Consider the following 23,109-nt stretch of genomic DNA (forward strand, 5'->3'; position numbering starts at 1 on the left):
TGGTGAGACCCCACCTGGAGTACTGCATCCAGCTCTGGAGCCCTCAGCATAAGAAAGACACGGACCTGTTGGAGCGGGTCCAGAGGAGGGCCACAAAAATGATCAGGGGGCTGGAACACCTCTCCTATGAAGAAAGGGTGAGAGAGTTGGGGTTGTTCAGCCTAGAGAAGAGAAGGCTCTGGGGAGACCTTATTGCAGCCTATCAGTACTTAAAGGGGGTTTATAAGAAAGATGGGGACAAACCTTTTAGCAGGGCCTGTTGCAATGGGACTAGATGTAATGAAGAATTTTTTTACGCTGAGGGTGGTGAAACACTGGCACAGGTTGCCCAGAGAGGTGGTGGATGCCCCATCCCTGGAAACATTCAAGGTCAGGCTGGATGGGGCTCTGAGCAACCTGATCTAGTTGAAGATGTCCCTGCCCATGGCAGGGGGATTGGACTAGATGACCTTTAGAGGTCCCTTCCAAGCCAAACTATTCTATGATTCTATCTCGTATTATTACAATCTTTGAAAAGATTGTGTCATTTTGATTTGAAAACTATATATGCATTTGTTCAAATTTACTCACAGCTTATTTTCAGTGGAAATAAGATATCAGGGTTCAGTTGTAAAAGTGCTAATCTCTAATTGTTCTTAACGTATCTCTCACTGAAATCAGTACTGGTTATCAAATAGTAGCAGATGCTTTTACCTTAAGTCTATGTAAATAATAAAATAACAATATTCTAAAAGTTAGCTCAGGAAGATCACAAGTGAAAAGAAAGTAAGATCATAATAATAACTTGCCTGAAAATTAATTATGAATTATGATTCAACAGCCACCTACATGAAATAGTGTAAAGGCCTTAATAATCAAAAGGTTAGAAAGAGAAAAACAAAGACAGAACTTTAATATTTAACAAAGCTGTAAAACAAACTAAATTAAGAGATCATTATCAATTGTGAAAATTACAGCCTTCCTGCAAATTTTGCATAAACGTATAGAGGAGTGATTGATGCTAGAAATTTGGAAATATTAGATAAACCTTGGTGTGTTGCTTTATCAGCAGACAAAAATTATTCAGTTTTAGTGGTAAAGCGTGTTCTAATAAAAAAATCAGTAGGACCAGCAGTATTAACAGTGTGTTTTACAGTAAACAACTAAGAACCTTTCCAAACCACTGCCTACAATAAGACCCCATAATAGTAATGACAACTGGATCTATGAATGAAATACCTTAGTCAGACACTTCACTTTCAGAGTTAGAAGAAGTGTTGAATCTTTCACATACTACTAGAGTGTGCTGAGTCTAGGTTGGAATTCCGAATTCACATCACAATTAAAAAAAAAAAATTCTTCTATACCATTACTTTTTAAAAGCACTCACTTTTGCTCTCTACCTCGTGGAGTGCATTCATGGGAGTTATTCAGAACAGATGAAAGGATTAATGGGATAAAGTGAGTAATTTATCAGATTGTAAAATAGGGCAGGATTTTAGCAATACACTAAAGAAATATTTGTATTTTTCTATTTATTGAGAGAGAATATTATACCATTATGTAAAAGGGATGTATCAGAATGAGTAGTGATTCTGACTACACTGACAAATTAAGACCACATAAGAGATCTGAATTTCTTGAAGAATGAGCAGTTAAGGAATCTATTGGCTGGTTGATATTTACTGCAGTTCCTTTTATATCTTGCAGACAAGAGTAGGCTAATAAAAAGAATACGACACAGTGGTCTCTGCAGACTTACCAAAATACTTAAAGATTTTTCTGATGTTGTTTGTGATGTGGCTTTTCAGTGCATGTATCAAAACAAAATCAAATCAGTACACAAGAAGAAATTAAACTAAGTAGTGCAAGTGCTCTTCTGGTGCTACTGTCTTCTTGCATAGTTTTTCAAAATATTCTGTGATTCCAAAAACTGTGAAGACCTGTATTTTAAGCTTTATTAAACATCCCTAAACAAACAACAGTTACATGACTAGTTCAGAAGGAATAAGGTAGACATTCTGGAAGAAGACTTACAGGGTTCTTGAGGTTTATGGTTTCAATTCATATCAACAACTGTCAAATTGCTGCACAGGATAAAAGAAGACAAAACACCATATTGGGATGTATGAACAGGAAAATAGACTTCTATAAGCAATGTAGAATAAACCTTCCTTTCTATTTAGCACTGCAAAGACCTTAGCTGATGCATGGTATTCAGTTTTGGATACCGTACCTCAAACGCAATATGTAGTAACTGGAGGAAAGCCAGTTTAAAGAAAAAATAGATTGATCTTAGGCCTATAGAGAAAAAAGAATGAAGTGGTGTAGTAAAAAAAAAAGAAAAAAGAAAACCAGAAATGTTTTTCTTGGTGGGATTTAATTTCCATATACCATATTTACTAACACTAATCCTTGTGTATAGAAGAATGGGGCGGGAAAGTAAGAATCTCTGCAAAATACATGACTGGAAAAAAATTATCCTCTTTTTTCTCCTCGCCATCATTGGCTGTGGTGATGGCTAGTGTGAATTGAGTGTCTAGTTTGGGTTATCTGCTTCTTGGTGAGAAGCATTGCTGAAACAGTGATTTTAATTGTTCTTTCTTATAATTTTTAATTCATGGTTTGGTTTGCTTGTGCTTTTGGCAAGCTAAACTTGAATACTAATGCTTTACATTTATTTAACACTTTATTTTCATCTGGGCTAGAATTTTTTTCAACTATGGTGATACGTGCTGGATGTTACCAGTACATATTTAAAGACCTTTGGTACAAGTGGGAGGTCAATTGATTGCGTTTTTGTAACATATTAATAGTATATATGTTGTTGTTCAGAAATATATCAGATATTAAGCATGATATTTATAATTAATACCTAAAAGATTTTACTGGAAATAACTATTAATACTTCATTTCAATATTAGTATTTTTAAAATCTAATTAACCAATTACTCCTCTGAGCACGAGTATATGAGCTTGACAAGGCAGCTGCCAAAGAGATGTCTTTTTCAGCCTGTTGTAGTGTCTTAGGTTAACAGTTTGACCAAACTTGTCAGACTGGCATGGTATTCAGCATGGCATTTTCAGCTGCTATTTTTTCTGCTAAATTTCCAGTGTTACAAGAATAATGTTCCCACAAAAAGTGTGTGTTTACTATGCAAATACTCCACAATACCAATATCATTAGCCTAAACTAGAGGGGTTGGTAACTCTGAGAAAAAAACTAGGATGATCAGAGGTGTTCAGGAAGGATGAATTGAGGCAATGGCTCTGAAAAGATCACTGTAATTCAAGCAGAAGAAGCTGTTTCTGGCAGCTCGTGGCAGTAGCAGCAAACTGTACAACCCATGGCTTAAAGTTTAAATTGAGTAGCGTTATGTAGTACTGTGTAGTATTGTGTAGTAAGCCATATTATTTTCCTAAGAGCAAATTGCGTTTTAATAGAACACAGTATTGAGAAGTTCAATATTTTGTCATAATTTGTTTCTTATATTCAATGGGGAATTTTCCTTGTTGCAGCTCCAGACTGTTGTGTCTCATCCTTTCACTGGGCACCTCAGAGAAGAGTATGTCTCCATCTTCTATATTAACCCCTTCCTCCCCAGTTCATAAACCACTGCTTTAGGTTATCTTTTTGCTGCCTTTTCTCCGGTTTCCTTATCCTCTTCCTCACACGGGCCATGTCCTTCTGCCCCCAAGCATCTTAATGGCCTTTTGCTCATTTGAATTTGTCAATATTTGTGGGGTTTTGTTGGGGTTTTTTTTTTTGGCAAGTTCCTTTTTATTAGTCTCTGGAAATACTATTCTTCTCAACTAATTTTATCTGTGTAAAATTAGGCAAGAGGTCAGGTCAGCTTCCTTCAGAATCAATGAAAGAAGAATGATTCATCCTATCTGAAGAGATGTCTATCTTACTTTACAATCTATTCTTTTTTTAAATCCAGTCCTCAATGTTATCTCATAATTTAAATTGTTATATCTGGATTTTATAAGCTATTCTAATCCTCCTTTTTGTCAACATTTTTGTCTAATTTTGTTTCACTATCATGGTCCTGCTATTTTGTTCAGCTATTAATAAAAATTTCTGATAAGACTAGTCTAAAACCTGGATTTGAACACACTGCTAGTAGTTTCCCTCCTGTCTGACACTTCCTTTTCATGTAGTGAAATCACTAGGAAATTTAGATCGGCTGGCTTCTGAATTTTGTCAGTGTATTATGTGCTGTGGAACTTTAAATTCTTTACCTCTCAATCATCACACAGTTAGTGTAAATCTAAGATGTTGTGATTTGCAAAATTATGTGTATTATTATTCTGTTCAGTCATAACTGAATTTGTCTCCTAGACAAAGGATATTGTTAGAATTACTCTGGAGTCTTCCACTGAGAGGTCTTTTTCAATGGAAAATGTACTATTTTATCAACATTTTATAAGCTTGTACTTAGTTCAGTAAACCATAGAAAAGGAAATAGCTCACAACTTCTGGATTATTTTTTTCTTAAAATAAAAAAGACACTACTACTGCAGCTGCTTCCACCTGTATCAGAAGAGGCAATTTTTCAGGAATTACCTCCTGAGATGTTGGAGAGTTAAAGCTGTCCAATTTTTATTCATTACTCCTTGAAGTCTCAAAACCCCCAGTCACAGGAAAAAGATGACATCCCACAAATACTTGTTATTGTCAAGAAGTAAAAAAATGACATTTTTTTTTAATATGAGCATTTTCATAGAACAGAAAAAACATTTCCCAAGTACACATATCCAGAAAGGAATCATGGTATCTCTGTCTCTTACCAAACAGTCAAGAAGGAGCAGCCAAAAATGAAACGTAGTCTTAAAGAACTCATTAAAATTGCTTTCGGTATCCTAAATAGAATAAATGTTCCATGAGAACCTGTATTTTCACACCAGGTGTTCTTGTTTTTTAATATGGTAACAAAACCAAAACCACTTACAGAATAGATAATGATATGGAAGGAAAAGTGGCTTATTTTGATAGGTGGAGTTTCATCATTAAATGATACATCCCAGATCAAATGACACAGATAACATAAAAGCTTTTAATACTACCAAACATATGGAAATTAAAAGATGAAAGTGCTCTCATTCTGCAGTATTGAATAACGCTGTTCCATCAAGAAATCAATAAAAGATAGGTTTTGTGTTTGGCCAGCAGGTAACAATAAAACTGCAGCTACAGATCTGTGGCAGATAAGGCTGAAACAACTTCATTAGGTTATTTAGTCCATCTACCTCTCTCATACCATGATCAAATACAGGTTTGTAAGAAAAGAGGGTGAATAATGACAGATTGCAAGCATCAGAGTCTGCTAGTAAGGAGAGGTAACAACACACCCCCTTCCCCCCCTCCCCCCCAGCTATTATGATAGCTAACTGAAGAGAAAAAGAACAGGGAGGGAAGGAAAATCAAATCTTTTCATTGTAGTATGGAATTATGAGAATTACGAAGTAGTTGGTCAGAAAAAAAAAATCCACACCAAAGAAGTTTGTGGTATGCTTTGGGTTTTTTGTGGTTTTTTTAAGTATAAAAAAAGCATAAAGAAGCATAAATCTAAAGAAAATAGAAGAGAAAGGAGCTTAAAAAAGTATGATGAGAGAGAACAAATAGCTCTCCTTTTTCTTTGCATTCCTCTTGATTCTTCCAGTTGTTATTTTTCTTCTTTTTTCCCATTTTTAGGATGATACTTCACTAAGTATCCCCTCCTTTCCTCTTTGCTTTCTCTTTCCATATGAATTTGCATTTGGAAATTCAGGGCTTATTTTTGTTTAGTTGTTTGAAACAGGGACCCTGCATTCACACTGATAATAGAACTCTGAGCATACCTTACTTCTCCAAACCATGATGGTTTTGTTAACAACAATGGCAAGAAAGGCAGCATTCATAGTTCTTTTGTATTCCATCTTCTTGGCTGGCATTCACCTTTTTATTCTAATCCACTAGCAGAGAGAATTGCCATTAATCTTACACAGTTTTCTCAGTTGCCTTTCTCACCCCCATCTCATCTCTCAGTCCAGGCAGGTTTTTTTGTGAGGGGTATTTCGAAAAGACAAACTTTAGTTGTGGAGGTTAATCTGTCTAGGCTTCTTTCATAGTCATCGGAGAGAAATAGACTGTTTTAGACATTGATTTAATGTAGGAGCTGAATGATGGAGAATGGTTTACTCCTTCATTTGCTACATGCAGCTGTCATGGTTTAACTTCAGTCGGCAACTGAGTACCACACAGCCGCTCGCTCACTCCCCCTGCCCCGGTGGGATGGGGAAGAGAATTGGAAGAGTAAAAGTGAGAAAAAACTTGTGGGTTGGGATAAAAACAGTTTAATAATTGAAATAAAATAATAATAATGTAATAATAATAATACACAAAGCAAGTGATGCACAGTGCAATTGCTCACCACCTGCTGACCAATGCCCAGCCAGTCCCTGAGCAGCGGCCCCCCCGGCCAGCTTTCCCCCAGTTTATGTACTGAGCATGACGTCACATGGTATGGAATATCGCTTTGGCCAGTTTGGGTCAGCTGTCCTGGCTGTGCCCCCTCCCAGCTTCTTGTGCACCTCCAGCCTTCTCAGTTGGTAGAGCACGGGAAGCTGAAAAGTCCTTGACTAGTGTAAGCATTACCTAGCAACAATTAAAACATCGATGTGTTATCAACATTATTCTCATCCTAAATCCAAAACACAGCGCTGTACCAGCTAGTAGGAAGAAAATCAACTCTATCCCAACTGAAACCGGGACAGCAGCTTAATAGAATCTGGAACCTAAAATAGAAATAAAAAAAATTTGCATCAAAAATTGATTCTTTTCATTCAGTTCAATATTCAGTAGTCTCTACTAACATCCCCTGTAACCTCTTCCCTGAGAATTGGTGGAAGAGTCTTTGTCAGGTCAGCCAAATTCTCTTACTGTTTAACTAAGGCTAAATAACTAAGGCTACCTTCTTTTCCCATAAAACATGACATTCCTTCACATGGCTTCTTTCTTCCTCATCTCTTTTGAACAACCAGTCTTCACCTGCATCTTCTGCTTTTCTTTCTCAGTTGCATAGATGGCTCCCCTGAAGCCCATTATTATTTTGGTCTCAGTGGTTCTCTTGCTTTTTGTATTTGTTCTGTCATCCATCTGAATAGTAGTTATTGCTTCTTAGCTATTTCATACTTTTCCTACTCATTTCCTTACCACCCATTACCTGGATAGGTAAGTAATCCCCATATTAACACCTTGTCAGGGGAATAACTAAGTACTACTGTAGTCCATGACATGACTGTTCCACAGGCATGGAATCTTCCACAATGGTTTGGTCTTAAAACCTTTCTCCGCCCACAAGGGACATCAGAGACTTGGGAAGCTATTTCACCAGAGACATCTTATTCCATATTAAAATAACAACAATTTAAACAAGTCGGCACTTTCATGAGAAAAAGCTGAGCTTTACTAATCGTTCTACATAAATATGAGCCAGTGACAATAAAAATATACCAAATACAAAGAAATTCTAAGCAATGGATTTAGCTAAAACTCCTATTCAAATTACTGAGAAAAATAGACAATAAGAGTCAGGTTCTGAATGTGTTAAGATGGAAAACAAAACAAAAAATTTCTCCTGCAATAGCAATTCCTTCAGTATTGACTTTCTCCATATCAAAAAATGTTATGTCTGCCCCCTCCTTCTCTTCTTACAGGTACTTTTTGGCAGCCAGTAAGCTGCCTGTAGAAATGGATGTCAGAACCCTGCAGACCACTTGAGTGTGCTGGTGGTATCAAATACTGTGTTAAAGGTGAACAAAATTAAAACTATTACACGTGTTCAGATATTCAAGATCCTGCATCATCTGGACACACGTGGGTAACAAAGGGCAGCTTCAGGCAGCTCTCACAAGACCATGTGCGGGAGTAAGCATGATGCAATAACGTAACAGATAATGGAAAGCATCACCACTTTCCTGCAGAGATCTTATACATTTAACGCCAGAATTTGCCTGAAGATCACCTTGCTTCAGGCAACTAGGCAACACCCATTGCTTGGGGCTAATGCATAAATATTACAATAAAATTTTAAGAGAAGGTTTACTGAAATTAAAAGTATGAGCAAAAAAGGCTATGCATACATCCTTTCTTTGGAAGAAGCAGTTTGAATGACAACATTTTAAACTAGCAAAATATGACTCACCTAAACACAATTGTTAAGGCAAGTCATCCATAAGAAACAATTTGTTCCAAACTAAAAATATTACTATAGATAATCTCAATGATGATCATAAGCCCTGAAATGATATATTATATATGTAAGGATTAAAGGACAGGAGAACAAGATAGAAGTTTCTGATAGGAGGAGCTCAAGCACCAAATTATGCATCCTAGGGCAAGCCTCTACTGAGGTAACTTAAAATATAAGCACAGAAAATGCTCAGAAAGAAAGATGAAATATCTCTTAATTAAGACATATTTCTAAACTTACTTTTGGGATGTGATATTTCAGGCTGAAGCTACCAAAATTTGTTCACTATTAAATTTAACAGGAGATTGTTCTGCTTCATTACTGATCAGAGGGCACATTGATAAGGTGGCACCATAAAGAGCAATTTGAGGGTAATCATCAAAATCTGTATGCATACTAGCAACTTGAGGTAGATCACAATGAGAATTCAGCATAGTAAACTACACTATATACTGCAACAGAGTATGTATGAGGCAAGGATATTCTGAAAAATAATGACAAGCTGACATTTCAACATAATGATTTTGCTCTAAAAGTTAAGAAAAAAATTCTGGTTATAAAAGTCAATGTACTCTGAGATTCATTAACTGCTATACCAAAGAAATACCATGGCTAGTAAATGCTAGTGTGGCAAAAATAAAGATATTAAAAATGCGGTAGTTAAATAATGTTTAGCACAGGTAACAATATCAGCAAAGATACCAAATTAAGGGCTTCAGCATATGCTAACAACCAGCACCAGCTTTCATAGGTACATACTAAGTGTGCAGCTTTCTTAAGGATCCTGGATCTTTGCCATGGTATGTGGTCCTTATTATACGATGAGAAAGAAACTGCACCACTGTTTTGCCCTTCAGTCCCACTTATCCGCACTACAAATGGATCCACTGTTGAAAATCCGTGTCTCTGTGTCTTGATTGCCTATGTCAGATATTCTTGTATGTGCTGTGCCTCCCCCATTCCTTTTACAACCTACTCCTGCTCTACATAGGAAAAATATCTAAATTGAAGCACTGAACTACACAGACAACTTACCTTCCAGAAGGTTTTGAGTGTTGCAAAATATGTACAAATGAGATTACAAGTGACATAATGAAGGAAAATATGAATACATGATACTTTATACAAGACAGTGTAGAGTTAGCCCAAAGCACTCATGTAATTCTCAAACATTTCTAGAATTGGCCATTATTTCATATTAGTAGCAGTAGCCACTTTTGTAAGTGCCATTTGAAACTATCAAAACTAGTTATTTGCAAAAGACTTTTTTTAAAAGCTAAATTTAGATAAAATTAACTTTATGACCCACTGAAATACCCACTAGATTTCTTTCTTATAAAGGACAAACACACCAGGCAGCAATTTTGATAGGAGGTATTCAAGTACTAAGTGATATATGCTGTACTAAACTTAGAGTATGATGGGTAGAAAAGGGAGGGAACATTGAGCAGTATATAAACTGTTTGTTAAATACAGTTTGGACAGTATGGTATTTTTTTAGGTACCTCCTTATTGCTACAAAGGACAAACATGCTGTTTGTACTAAAATCTGATCTATTCAAATATTTGCTAGCATATTTTCTTTTGCGTCGAGGCCTTTGCTTAAAGTGGTGCCACCAAAAAGGCTAAAGCAGTTTTTTTTTCAGCTGGCAATATTACTGTAATCCAATTTGTAAAAATGTTAAAAGAAAGATTCAGAAGTTGATTTATTTCCCCCCTCAGGCAATTTTTGTGTGTTGCAGGGCTTCTAAGCCACTTGTTATCATTCCATTTCCATTTGCACTGGCTTCGTTTCACTGGTTTTTGTGGAGGTGCTCTGATACTGTAATAAAAGGTGAGCCTGTAAAACCTAGGGAGGTGGAAATGTGGGTGATTTTTCAGTTATTAGCGGCTGGCCTGTGAAGAGAAAAAAAGTCCTCTTCACAGACTTTTTCCTCTCTAAATTCCATTTAGTAGAGGCATAAAATACCATTTGTGTCCCTATGATAGGGTTTTGAGGTTTGGGGTGTTTTGGTTTGTTTTCTTTTTTTTTTTTTCAGGTGAAGAATTCTGTACATTTTTCATTTCCAAACAATTCATAAGTGGGAGCATGAATATTATCTACAGCATCATGGAGGATTTATAATGGATTCATAAAACAAAGTTTCAAATAAAATTCATCCTCATTTATTCTGAAGTTGAATCAACTGTTCATTGCTGTAATGTTGTTCCCAACCGGACATAGATTTCTCTCTCAACCTTTATGACACAGGAAATGCAAGGTAGCTTCACAACTGAAGTTACATAAAATAACAGATCACTATATACACTGTGGTGGATTAATGCGACATACCTACCGAAAAAATGATCGAACGTGGTGTGACATGCATATGTGAGGGTAAACAGACAAAACTCACATAATGAAGCTTAAACTGACCAGTGCAAATGTTTTCTAAGTTTATAGCTTAAACTGTTGACAAGGTACGGGTGGCAAAATCACTGAGAGCTCTTAGTTTTGCTGACTCAATTCCTGATTTTTTTTTTAATTAAAAATGTTAAATGTCACCTGTAGTCTATTACTAACAATGGTCTTACTACTATATTTTTTATTATTAAACTCATCATACTGTCATTAGTGAGCTAACAGATATAGGGGTATAGGTAACAGGCCTGAAGAAATAATTCAGCCTATGAAACCTGTTTACATAATTTTCTAAAAATAGGATTTCTTTGGAATGTAATTATTAATTAATTGAATCAAATCACATTTTAATTTACATCTGTGTATTTTACTTCTACTGGGTCCATCTGGGTTCATACTAGTACACCTGAGAGGTGCCTTTGGTCTAAATATGTGTACTGTTAGATGGCAGAAAAGTAGTCTGCTCATATAATTGTTAACCTGGAATATATGATCTAAACACAGCACTGTACCAGCTAGTAGGAAGAAAATCGACTCTATCCCAACTGAAACCGGGACAGCAGCTTAATAGAATCTGGAACCTAAAATAGAAATCAAAAAAATTTATGATCTTACTTAAAGTTTCAGTTGTTTTTTCTCAAGCACAAAGAATCATTAGCTTTATACCAACTGAAATAACTTCTTTCTCTTAAAGGTAAAACACTGTTTTTATCCCCCTGCCAATAGTGGTTTATGGTACTACTTTATTTTTGGCACTCTTTACAGTACTACTTTATTTTTGTGCAGTTTTATCAAATATTAGGTGATGTTTTCTTTCAATGTCATTTAGCACAGAGGCATATGAAACCATTTCTGTGGCTGAATTTTGTGTACAATGGGTAGAAGTCATAAGAAAATAAATGGCATAATGATGTAGAGATAAGGACTGCCAGGAAAAGAAGGCACTTCATAGCCATAGCACAGTGCCGTGGCATACCGGTTCATTTAGTTGGCAGCCGCCAGGCTTAATAACTGCCACGCATTTCAGACACAAACTGGCTTTTTTCTTTTGTAGCTTGCACTACGTTGGAGCCTGGGACTGTGGGGAAGTACTGTGATTTCCCCTCACACAAGCCCTTTTCTTCTCAGCATGGGTTAAATAAGTAACAAACCCCACTAGACCCATTCACTGGCAGCAAGCACTCTGGCAGTTGCCCTCTCTGAGATCTACTGTGTGATCCCACTGTGACAGAGCTGCTGGAGCCCGCTGGCTGCCCAAACCTGCCAGGCCTTTGCCAGCAGCTGCAGCCCCTTGAGGAGCCCTCAGCCCCACCGCTTTTCTGGGTCCTGCCTCCGCTTTGGTCCCCTTCATGGCTGCATATTGGCAACTTGTCTTATGTTGGTGTTGGCCAAGTCATCTCACGTTTTTCTGCTCTTTTACTGACACCTGGTAACTGTGGTTGCAGGCTACTGTTTTGCAGCATCAGGGTGTCCTGCAGCAGATGTGAGCCTTGCTACTGCGGCCATTTGGTGGCAGCTAGAAAAACCAGCTGCTTTTTCTGAAGGCTAAATATGTCAACATCAATAAGCTTGCAGCTTCTTTCTGCTTAGTGTCTGAACTTAGTGAGTTTTGGTTATCAGGGACCTTCTGGACTATTTACTGAGGGAACTTTTTTCTTTGATTGCTTCCATCCTTCCCTTACTATCAAAATATTAATTTTATAATTCCTGCAATTGATGCCTAGTTAAGCTAAAGTCACAGGAAACATCAGGAAGTTTTCACATGACCATACCATGGAAAAAATGTACATGTGTTTAGCTATATGAAAGGCTTGAATTAAAACAAAAAAAAAAATCTATTTCTTGCCTATTCAGAAATGATTACTAATTTCAGATTATAAATTTTAAATTGCAGAAGAAATATGAGTCTTTTGTATACTGGTAGTAGTAATGCCAGTTAGGTGCACACACCTCAACTGCCTCTAGGTAGCAGGATGGAGGAGCACCAGAAATTAATTAAACAAATAAGGAATGGGGGAGCAGCTGAGGGGTTTGCAGGAGTTTCCTGGGGTGTAGTGAGCTGTGGGGGACAGCTGGTGGAAGAAGTCTTGTGGCCATCTGATGAAAGAGCTCTGAAGTTAGTTTTCCAGGGAAAGGGAGAGCAGGAAGTGGGGGACTGGAAGAGCAGTGTTGGAAGAACCTGAGAGAAACTGAAGATGGAGGAGCCTGAACCTGGAGAAGGCAGCACTGAGGAAGACTTGGCACTGCTGGACTAAGAAATGTGAAAGCTAAGGGGGTTTAATTCATGATATTTTTTTTTCTTAGGAAAGCAAGCTGAATAACACTCATCAATGTGAGGAGGTGTTGCTGTGTGTTTTCTTTGTGCTGGAGAGGTGGGGAAGTAAAGGGTAATTCCTGTGCAGAGGACTGGGTGTGCTCTCTGAGGTGGGGCTCTGCCCGTTGCAGTGTTTCCTGTACAGTTTTTTAAGGGAACAGTTAGTATTACCTTAAGCTTGAGAAAAGCCACCAAATTAAAGCCTCTGAATGAAAAACTTGACCTTGAAAAATTTGTTCTATATGTCTTCCCTTCTTCTGTGACTTAAAGAAAAAAATTGAGGCCGGCGTAGTGGGATTAAATATGCATATATTTAGCCTATCTTCTGTGATAGAAAGTCAGTTATAAATTATAGATCTCGTACTAATCTTATAGTAGCTCCTCATTCCTTTATGTATGAGATGGTATCTGAGTCAGGTTTTAAATCTTTACTTCATCTTGGCAACAGAATTGTTGTAAATTATTAAGATAAGCCTTCAGTGGTTTCACACGTGGCAGGTAACAGCCTGGTTTGCTGGAATGAATACACTGGTCTCCTGGCTTTATGTACCATTAGGTGCCTTAACCTGTGGGTAACTCTTCTCACTGCTGATAGCCAGTATGGGCAGGAGTTGGCCCCCAGGGATGGCATCTTATAATGATGAACAAAACAGGGGAAATCCCTATGTAAGTTTTAACAGTGTGCTCTGCTGGCTCCTGCAGGTTGTATAATGAGGCAGATAAGCCTGTGAGAGCATGACCCATAGGAGTGGCTGTGGCCAGCTTTCTTTGTGATTTTTTTTTTTTAAGCTTTTTATTATCTCTGACATTTGCAAGAGTGAGTTTTGCTTTGCTCTAGAACAGCAGCTTATGGCAGTGGGCAGGGAAGATGAAAATTCGCCAAGATTTGGGAAATAATACTGCAAAAATCACTTTATATTTGTTTCTTTGTAATTATACCTTATTAGTGGCTACTGTTTGCATTACTAAAAACTTGCATAAGAATAGTTATATAATGTCATATATTCTTATTTTGGTGTGTGAAATTTCATCATAAAACTTACTACTTATTAACCTTAAAAAGTATATCTTCACTATGTGGGATGCAATTCTATCTCTGAAATAAGTCTGGGAAAAGGTGGGGGGGGGGGGGAATACCCAATCAATCATAGGCTAGAAATCAATCTTATGGAAATATTTCAGTCTTGAGGCTGCCTTTATGTGCATATTTTTTAATTATACAAATAAATACTTATTGGACTGTTCTGAATTATCAATTTCTGGTTTGAACTCAAATTTATCCATAAGAGAGACTTTGAGGTAAACCCTTACAACTCTTCTGTTAAGCTTTTAAAAAAGTTTGAGAGAAGCTTTGTTTTTAAATAATAGGTCTTTAGAAAAGAAAAAATATTAAATATATATATAAAAGGCTTTCTGGCCAGCTGTAATCTTATCTGCTTACTGCCAACTTCTAATTCTTAAGTCCTCTCCATGCACAGCATTTTAGCATTGAGTTCAATTACGTGACTGAAGTATGGTACCTGCTCATACACAACTAAGACTGCTTTGTTCTTAACTGCTTTGTTCTCTGAGATACTTGCAGTTGGCTGGTACCAACTGTTTGGAAAGTTAGCCTGTTACAACTGTTGCCTTTGTCTAGAGATGCACCTATTCAGTCTCACAGATTCAAAACCAGGAAGATGAGTGTGTTGTGTTGGGGGTTTTTGTTTGTTTTGCACCTTGCAGAGCTTTAAAATAGCACCTCTCATTCTCCCCTTTATTTGTAGAAGGGAACTTCGGAGCTCGTGTGGCTTCATAAATGGTCACGTTATGGATATGTATCCTGTAATCACATTTGTTCTCATAGAGTTGCTGCTATTTGCTGTGGAATAACTGGAGTTACCACATTTTTGTAAATTACTGCAGTAGCTTCTTTTCTGTCCAGATATGTTCAGGTAGCTTAAACTGATTCAAATTACTAATTACTAAGATAACATATTAATGATTTGCCTTTTTAATACCCAAAATTGAGGTGCACTTGAACAGATGATGTTTTTGTAGTGTTCCTTGCTCATATCATCAAGGCTGTACGAGGTGCAGGTGCCCAGGTGCCGGCAGTGGTGGCTGCAGGGTGGCCTCTGTGAGGAGAGGCCGGGGCTGCCCCGTGCCGGACACAGATGGTTCCAGCCGGCTCCAACGTGGTGCCTTGGGGAAACGTATTTAAGAAAGGGCAAAACATTGCATGGCAGAGTGTGAGGGGAAAAAGTGTGCGAAACATCCCTGTGAACACCAAGGTGAGAGAAGAAGGAGGGGGAGGAGGTGCTGCAGGCGTCGGACCAGAGATTCCCCTGCAGCCTGTGGAAGAGACCACGGTGGAGCAGGTGGATGTTTCCTGAAGAAACCACAGCCCATGGAGAGCTCGTGTTGGAGCAGGATAAAAGTGTGAGGAGGGAGGACCTGTTATGGCTGACCCTAGCCCCCATTCCCCATCCCCCTGCACCATCTGAAGGGAGAGGTAGAGGAGTTGGGAATGAAGGAGTGAAGTTGAGCCTGGGAAGACGGGAGGTGGGCTTTGATTTAATTTGTCTTTGTTTCTCACTATCCAAACATATTTTAACTGGCAATAAATTAAACTAATTTTCCCCACGTCAAGTCTGTTTTGCCCATGACAATAATTGGTAAGTAATCTCCTTGTCTTTATCTTGACCCAGGAAAATTTCCATCTTACTTTCTCCCCCCTGTCCTGTTGAAGAGGGTCAGTGAGAGAGTGGCTGGGTGGTGGTCTGGTAGCTGGCCAAAGTCAACCCACCACAAAGGCATTAATAAAATCAGGAATAAATGCCAGGAATCCATAGAGTCATATCTTGATTGCTTTTTCTTCAGATCCCTAATAGCATGTAAGTATTATTGACTATTGGTGATGTTGGATGCCTAAAACACGGAGAATGTTTGCCTGCTTTTTATTGACAATATAGTTGTAGGATAATTTCCAGTTAAGCCAAATATGAGATACCACCTTTTGAACATTTTCAGTGTGTTGTACTTCGTATTTGACTTCTGTGATGCAGTGAGGTATTTCTGGAGAACTGCAATAGCTAGCCTAAAGCTTTAGTCCTTAAGAGACTTTGACTTGCCTCGCTTTCTGATCAGCGGTTGATAAGCACAATCTTTGAGGTAGCACTTGCCAATAACTTTGTGTTTTCATGTGGTATGGTGAGTTTGATATGGAATGAGCTTAAGGTTCTCCTCTACATCAAATGACAATTTTAACAACGGTATGTAAAACCTGAAAGGATATGACACTGATGGCAGACAGCTCTTTTGTGTTTCGTATGGCAGTTAATGACCTATATCACTTTACAGTAAAATGGGAGAAATGTTACGGTTTTTCCTTATACAGATTTTTTTTGGGGGGGGGGAATCTTAGATTTTGTCATTTATCTATGGTTTGCCTAAAATTGCTTTGGGGATAATTCATTGAAACTTAGACTTTACCTTGTTATTAATAACTGATCTTTTTGGCTAATAGCTTTTGCAAGAGACATCTGATAGCTAATTTCAGGCAAGAGTGTTTTGTCTTAGCCAAATGGATTCTAGTTGCTTCCTCTGAGAATGTTTCTGGGAGCAAGCTGTACACATATAAGAGCAGAGCTTATCTATATGTGTGTGTGTGTGTATGTCAGGCACAATTCTAAAAATATTTAACAGATCTGAATCTTCTTCTAATTATAATAATGTGGCTTCATAGATTTCATTGGCTTAATTTGAAAAAAGAATCAGTCCTTATGGGTGCAGGGTCCCCCCTCCCTCTAAGGTTTTTGGTTTTTTTTTTGCTTTTAAATTTCCCAAGAAAATGTGTTAAACTTTGATAAAATTTTGCCACATGTAGTAACCTGAACACATCACTTTGTACTGTAGGCAGCTGTAAGAATAAATAAGCTAGCAAATAAAATGGCGAAAATGTTTCTGTTTTCCCTTTGCAACTGCACATTAGTTTTTGGCAATTGTGACATCAGTACATATTCTTGTTAAAGTGGTCTGATCATATGAGACTCTTCGTGCTGGATAGCTGTTTCTGATAGAGCTATTCTGGAAAGCTTCATTTGACCATTTCAACAATGAGGGCAGTGCAAAACGTTTATTTAAATAAAAGACAAAAAAAATCTAGTGACTCTGGGAACAAGAATGTAATAGTTCTCATTGGAGGTAAGAGAAGTGGAGCTGTTTTTGTGTCAAGGATGTCTTTGAAACACCTGCAAAGATCAGTTCAGCTGTAACCATGCTTGAAGGCCTATCAGTTTCTGTATGAACAGCTGGAACTTGCTAAAATTTCATAACTACACTCAGCAAAGATTCAATCCCTAATAAACTTATACAAATAAACTAAAACTTCTTAGGCTGATCTGATTGTGCTTCTGTATTTCCTCAGAAACTGCTGAGTGTTCTCGTTTTTCTTGCAGCAGCTGCTTGTGATAGGGACTGTGCCCATGCCTGCCTTATAGGTCATGGTTTCATCAAATATCTTGAGTTAGGAAAGACTATGGTTATCTGATCTTATGTCCTGCTGATGCTGGAGCCAAATCTGAAGATAGATTGTGCATTCAGGCCCTGTCAAGTTACCAATATCTCCAAGGATGGAGATACCAGATCCTCTCTGGGCAGCTAGTCCAATATTTGACCACCATCATGGTGGGGTTTTTTTCTAATACAAACCTGAAATTTCTCTTGTTGCACCTTGCCTGTTGCATCCCATCCTTTATGCATTTCCAAAAAGAACCTGGCTCTGTCTTTTCCTATGCCACTCCAATAGGTAGGTGAAGACAGCAGTAAGGTTCACCCCTTAGCTGTCATCTTTTAAGGGCTCAACAAATCCATTTCTTCACCCTCTTCTTGTATATCATTTACAGACCCCTAACCATATTGTCACCTCCCGCAGAGGACTTGCCGTGCTATCTGTTTAGTACCAGGGAGTCCCAAAATCTGCCCTTACAAGTAGAAGGTGGAGAAGTTCTGAGCAGAGCCAGTTGGACCTGCTAGGTACACTATTGCTACACTATTGAAAAAAAAAAAATCTATATATTTATAGACCTTATCACTAGAAATGGCTGAACATCTAGATCTATGAAATGACAATGTAGAATAAAATGTGGTGGTTTTTCCCACCTCAAACAGAGGTAAACTCAGTACTGGTGTACCACTGTGTTTTCTATTACAGGTTCTGTTTCTTCTTTATAGACAAGCCAAATATATTCCATCTGTGGTTAAAATTATTTTAGTGTGTGCATTTTGTGCAGATTCATGCTGCTGAAAGTTAAGGAAGTAGCAATATTTTAAGCCTAAAGTATTGCCATATGCTCAGTATGAAGTAGTGCAAGTTTATCAAATGACAGTTTTATTAGCAGAGGGACTTGAAATGATTCTGCTTTCTTAGCACACACACTTGTCTGTCTAAACAGTTCCTTTTCTGGTTGCAGTGAAGGCCTAGACATTAATTGACAAGATACATTTCCAAAGTAAAGCAACATGTGAAGGTGTGTGATTTTTCTGCATGATGAAATGAATGTGCAAAACACATTATGATTCATGAGCTTTAACTACCTAAGTGAAAATGTTAGTAAGGCGGGGTGGGGAATGCCTTGGTAGGCTAGCAGTGTTTTAATTCTGGAAATGTCTTTGAAGAATAACACTCTAGATTTTCATCTGCTGTCTAGTATTTGTTTGCAGGCAATTTCATGGCATTTGATCTCACTGAATTTATTAGAATACTATGAAAAGATGCTTTCAGAAATATTTCAGGCAACAAGGCTACTGTAGAGGCACCCAGGTAGTCTGTTGAATGACTGACATACAGATTTCTTCTATTTGAGACTTCTCCGTAATCTTTTTTAGGATTACTGTAATATAAAGAACTTGGAAAAACTAGACTTCAGGTTGATGTATTAATTTCTTCAAGTTTACAACATACTTCCCTTTTCCTATGTCTGTAAAACCTTTAAGTGCACTGATTTAAGGTATAAAATAACATATTTGTCTTCCTTTAATGTGAATTGCAATGTCAGCCTAAAGAATGATCTTCTAGTATTTCAAGGGGGATACTATAGAAACAGTTCTATTGAGCAGATAAAGAATCCATATTGTAGGAGTGATACTTATTATCATGACAGAATCAAAGCAGGTAGGTCTAGAAATCAAAACAAGAGCTCAGGATGTCCAATCACTGCTGAAATGAGTTCATTTATATGAACCAAATCCATGCCAAGTGGAGCAAACACTGATCAGGAATGACGTAGCTAAAGCTGTATAGTTCTGCATTGATATAACTTTTTTTTTTGTCTTTTTATCATGTTTTGGGGTTTTTGGTTGGTTGGGGTTTTTTTTCTTTTTGTTTAGGTCTCCTATGTATTGTGAAGTGTTCAGGCTATCTGCTTCTATCTTTCTGTGTGTTTCAACCTGATTTTCCTTCTTTCCCCTACAATGCATGCTAGTTTCCTATATTTCAGCAAAAAAATGTTAGAACCAGGAAATATTGTAGTGTTATCAAAAAAACCCCTTAAACCAGAACTCTCTGAAACCCTTCTCAAAGAAGGAAGAGACATGTAAGTAAGATCAGAAAATACATATCCTAAATTAATAATGAACTGTCATACAGTACACTCCAGATGTAGGGCAGTAGTGCTAACCACTCTAATTTATTAAATAGAACAAAAGGCACATTTCCCTAAAAACTGCAACATCTAGTGACGGTGAGAGAACATACAAAAGTCTGAACATAAGATGTGGCAACTCTCATGGTAGTTCTGCAGTTTGAGGATTGAGGAAAAAATCAACCTGGTTATTTCTGGAATTGGAGTAAATGAGGTGGAAAGGAATAGGAGTAATAGGTTAACAAGTACACAGAAGGTGGAAAGATTAGAGCAAACAGCTAATTAGCACATGGGAGACAATGTTGTTTAAAAAGAAAGGAAAAAAATTGCAGAAAGCTTTTTGCCGAGTTATGTTGCCTTGACTGTATGCCTTCATCTATATTTAAAGCTCTCCTCGCTTTGATCTCTGGCTCATCCGAGTATATTTGTTTTCCAAAGCTCAAAATTGGAAAGAAATGGGGAACCACCTGACTGGTGTAATTCAAGCATGGAGTTCCTCTTATATGTTTTTATATATGAGAGTGTTCTTAAATAAGTCTAATTTTGCAAAGAACTTCTAGTTCAGTGATACTGCTGTACTATGAGGTTGTTTAGTTATTTATCTTCTGCAGTTTCAGATGCCAATTAATGAACTATAGCATCATTGTACAATAAATTTCAAAAGGAAGATTTTTTTTAAAGGCATGGATTGTCTTAACCATCAAAATTAAAAATATATCAAAGCATTTTTGGTGGGGTGTTTTTTGTTTTTTGTTGTTGGTTGTTTTCTTGTGGTTTTTTTGGTTTTGTTTTTTTTTAATTAGCTCTTTCAGTGTCTGAATTCAAGAAGCTCTTTCAGGGTGAAATTTGAACAAAAGGTGGCTTTCTGGTGTGTTGTCCTGTACCCAGTGGATCACATACCCCTATTGCAAAATACAGAAATTAGCTAGTGATGTAAGTTGACAGGATAGTTTTGGGTTTGTGGGACAGCAATGGTGTCTTATGTCTTACTTATGTGAAATTATTCTAATCATTAAGAAACCAACATCTCGCTAGTATCAGCCAGATCTAATGAATTGTCTTTAGTGATGTTTCAGTAAAGGATGTAAAATTTTTTTACATCTGTTTTATCCTCAAAATGAATCAAAACATTTATTTGGGGAAATTATCTTAAAATCAGTATTGCATTGTAACTATAGTTTATCCAAAATTCTGTTTTTTATGTAAAGGTAAGACTGCAAATAAGATGGGAAATGTAAGGTAATTTTTCTGAAGCTGTAAAATGGAAGGGTTTTTTATTTTGTTTTCTGGTTAGTTGATGTATATGCTGTTGAACACTTGAGATTCATGCTTTTTCTGAAGCAGCAGCTGGAGGACAGATAGGATAGTCCACGCTATCTCAACTTGTGCTAGATGTCTCTGTGTGAGTTAAGGCCTGGATATCTACTTCTAGGTGTCCTAAATTTATGTGTTTTCATTTTGAAATGAATCCTATCAAAAAAATTCTTTGTCTTTAATAGACACAAACAGGTCTTTCTTTCAGTGCTCTCTGTTGGAGAGTGCACAGATGTGTTAAAATAGGAGGGTTAAAAGAACGTGTTTGAAATTCTACAGTGAATGTTTAGAGACTGTAAAAAGCATAATGTGTTGGCAGTTGGGATGTAGAAATATGATGCTCATCATAATGTTCATCACACCTACTGATGTGCTTTATTTTAAAGGTTACAATAATTTGTGCTTTTTTTTTTTCACAGGTTATCTGGATTTCAGCTTCCATCATCTATTGTGAGCACAGGATCTATCCTCACCCTCTGTTTCACCACAGATTTTGCTGTCAGTGCTCAAGGCTTCAAAGCTATCTATGAAGGTAAGAACTCTACTTTGAAGACCTACCAAGTCTTTATTCTACTTGATACATGTTTTTGATGTTGAAATGTGATGTTTCAATTTTTTCAATTTTTATTGTTTGGGGTTTGAATCATCGGTGAATATTACATAAACTCCTTTTTTCCTAGCATACTTAAATGTTACTACATCATAGCCATAGTCTTGATCTGAAATTTAATTTAAACTAATGTTTTAATTTCTGCTGGAATTTTAATTTAATTTGTCAGGCTTCCAAAGCTGGATTCAGAAATGCTTACATTTAAATGGTTTTCTCATTATTTCCTAAATGATTTCTTTTGACAACTTCTTTAGGCAATGCCCAATTTAAGGGGTATAACGAAGTTGCAGAAATCTCAGTTTCAGATTGCTTCTCAAATGCAAAGACATTTTTTCTATGGTTTCATAGGTATAATCCTTTGTTGAAAATGTTTATTCTGGAAAAGCTGTGCACACAGTTAAGTGATAGAATTAAAAACAAAATATTTTTATCAGTGGGGTTGATGTAGGAACTTGAATGTAGAAAGTAGTATTGTTGTTGATTGTGGCTGTTCATTAGAACTAGCATTTGCAAGTGTGTAAGTCCATTACCTGTCATCTCTAAGTTACTTTGACTTTTTCTGAAGTGGTGACCAATGTATCTTCAAATGCTTGATAAACTTTGATTATGTTTCTCCTAGAACTATTCAAAGTCCCTTGAAACTTTACCCCCCTTTCTTGACAATACCTAACTCCACTCCATATTTATGCATATCTTTGTTTCATATTTGATTAATGTTTTGAAATCAGTGTTCTTTAAAGTATCTTTTAAAATCAGTATCCTCATTGAGTGGGTTACCTAGGTGTGAAAAGACAGAGGCGTAGGAGGTGTCATGAGTAACTCAAACTTTTTTTGTTTTGAGCTTTTTCTGATTGGGATGGGTAACTCAGCAGTATGTCTTTCCTTGGTAGCTATTCCTCCTTTTCTTTGTCCCCCAGAGCCTTATCACCTGATAAATCTGCTGATCAGTCTCCCCCCCCCCTTCAAACTGACATAAGGGCTGTGAGGAAAGGCTAGGAAAGTTTCATTTTAATAGTCTTTATAAATTTTGTTAAGTAAGTTGAAAAGTAGTATCAGTCACCACAAACGCACCGGGAACTGTTTTCGTTACCTCAATAGTAAGTTGCTTTCTACATACCTGTATTTTTCTGTTCTAGCAGATGCATATGATAGCATATTTCATCCTTTTATGCAATCTGAGCAGTTTGTTTTTCATATGGAAAAAGACAGTGAAGAATGCTAAAGGACGTCTCTTGACTGTCAACTTAGGAACACATGCACAGAGCCACAGGCTGTAATATAATGACACTTCCTGCTGGCCTACTTTCTTGTAAAAACCCCAGCAGGAAGAGCTGTAATTAACACTGACAGATAGCACCACTCTCTGGTTAAACAACACTGCCCCCTTTCAGATTTAGTGCTGTAAACCTGGCTTTTAAATTGACTTCAAAATATGACTTCCAACTCTGGAAGAAATGGTGAATGTCACTCAAGTGACAGTGTCTCAGTGTACAGACAGGCAGTGGGGACTGACGGTTCGGGAAGGATTTGTAGCCGTGAGGGGTTAGGTGTTTTTTGCGGAGGCTCGGGGTGATTTCTGCTGCAATGGCCAACTGAGTTACTGAAACCCCATAGTTTAAGAACTCCCGTAA

General features: G+C 37.3%; 1 protein-coding gene across 1 annotated transcript in view; it reads left to right on the forward strand.

Annotated features, from left to right (window-relative positions):
• Positions 1–23,109, forward strand: part of CSMD1 (CUB and Sushi multiple domains 1) — a 1,045,142-nt gene that overhangs the window by 111,632 nt on the left and 910,401 nt on the right. The window contains exon 3 of the mRNA XM_009333261.1: positions 21,288–21,400. Within this exon, the coding sequence (XP_009331536.1) occupies positions 21,288–21,400 (113 nt within the window). The remainder of the gene's footprint in view (positions 1–21,287; positions 21,401–23,109) is intronic.

The sequence above is a fragment of the Pygoscelis adeliae genome, unplaced genomic scaffold (genome assembly GCF_000699105.1).
Source record: "Pygoscelis adeliae isolate BGI_AS28 unplaced genomic scaffold, ASM69910v1 Scaffold57, whole genome shotgun sequence".
NCBI classification, from domain to species: Eukaryota; Metazoa; Chordata; class Aves; order Sphenisciformes; family Spheniscidae; genus Pygoscelis; species Pygoscelis adeliae.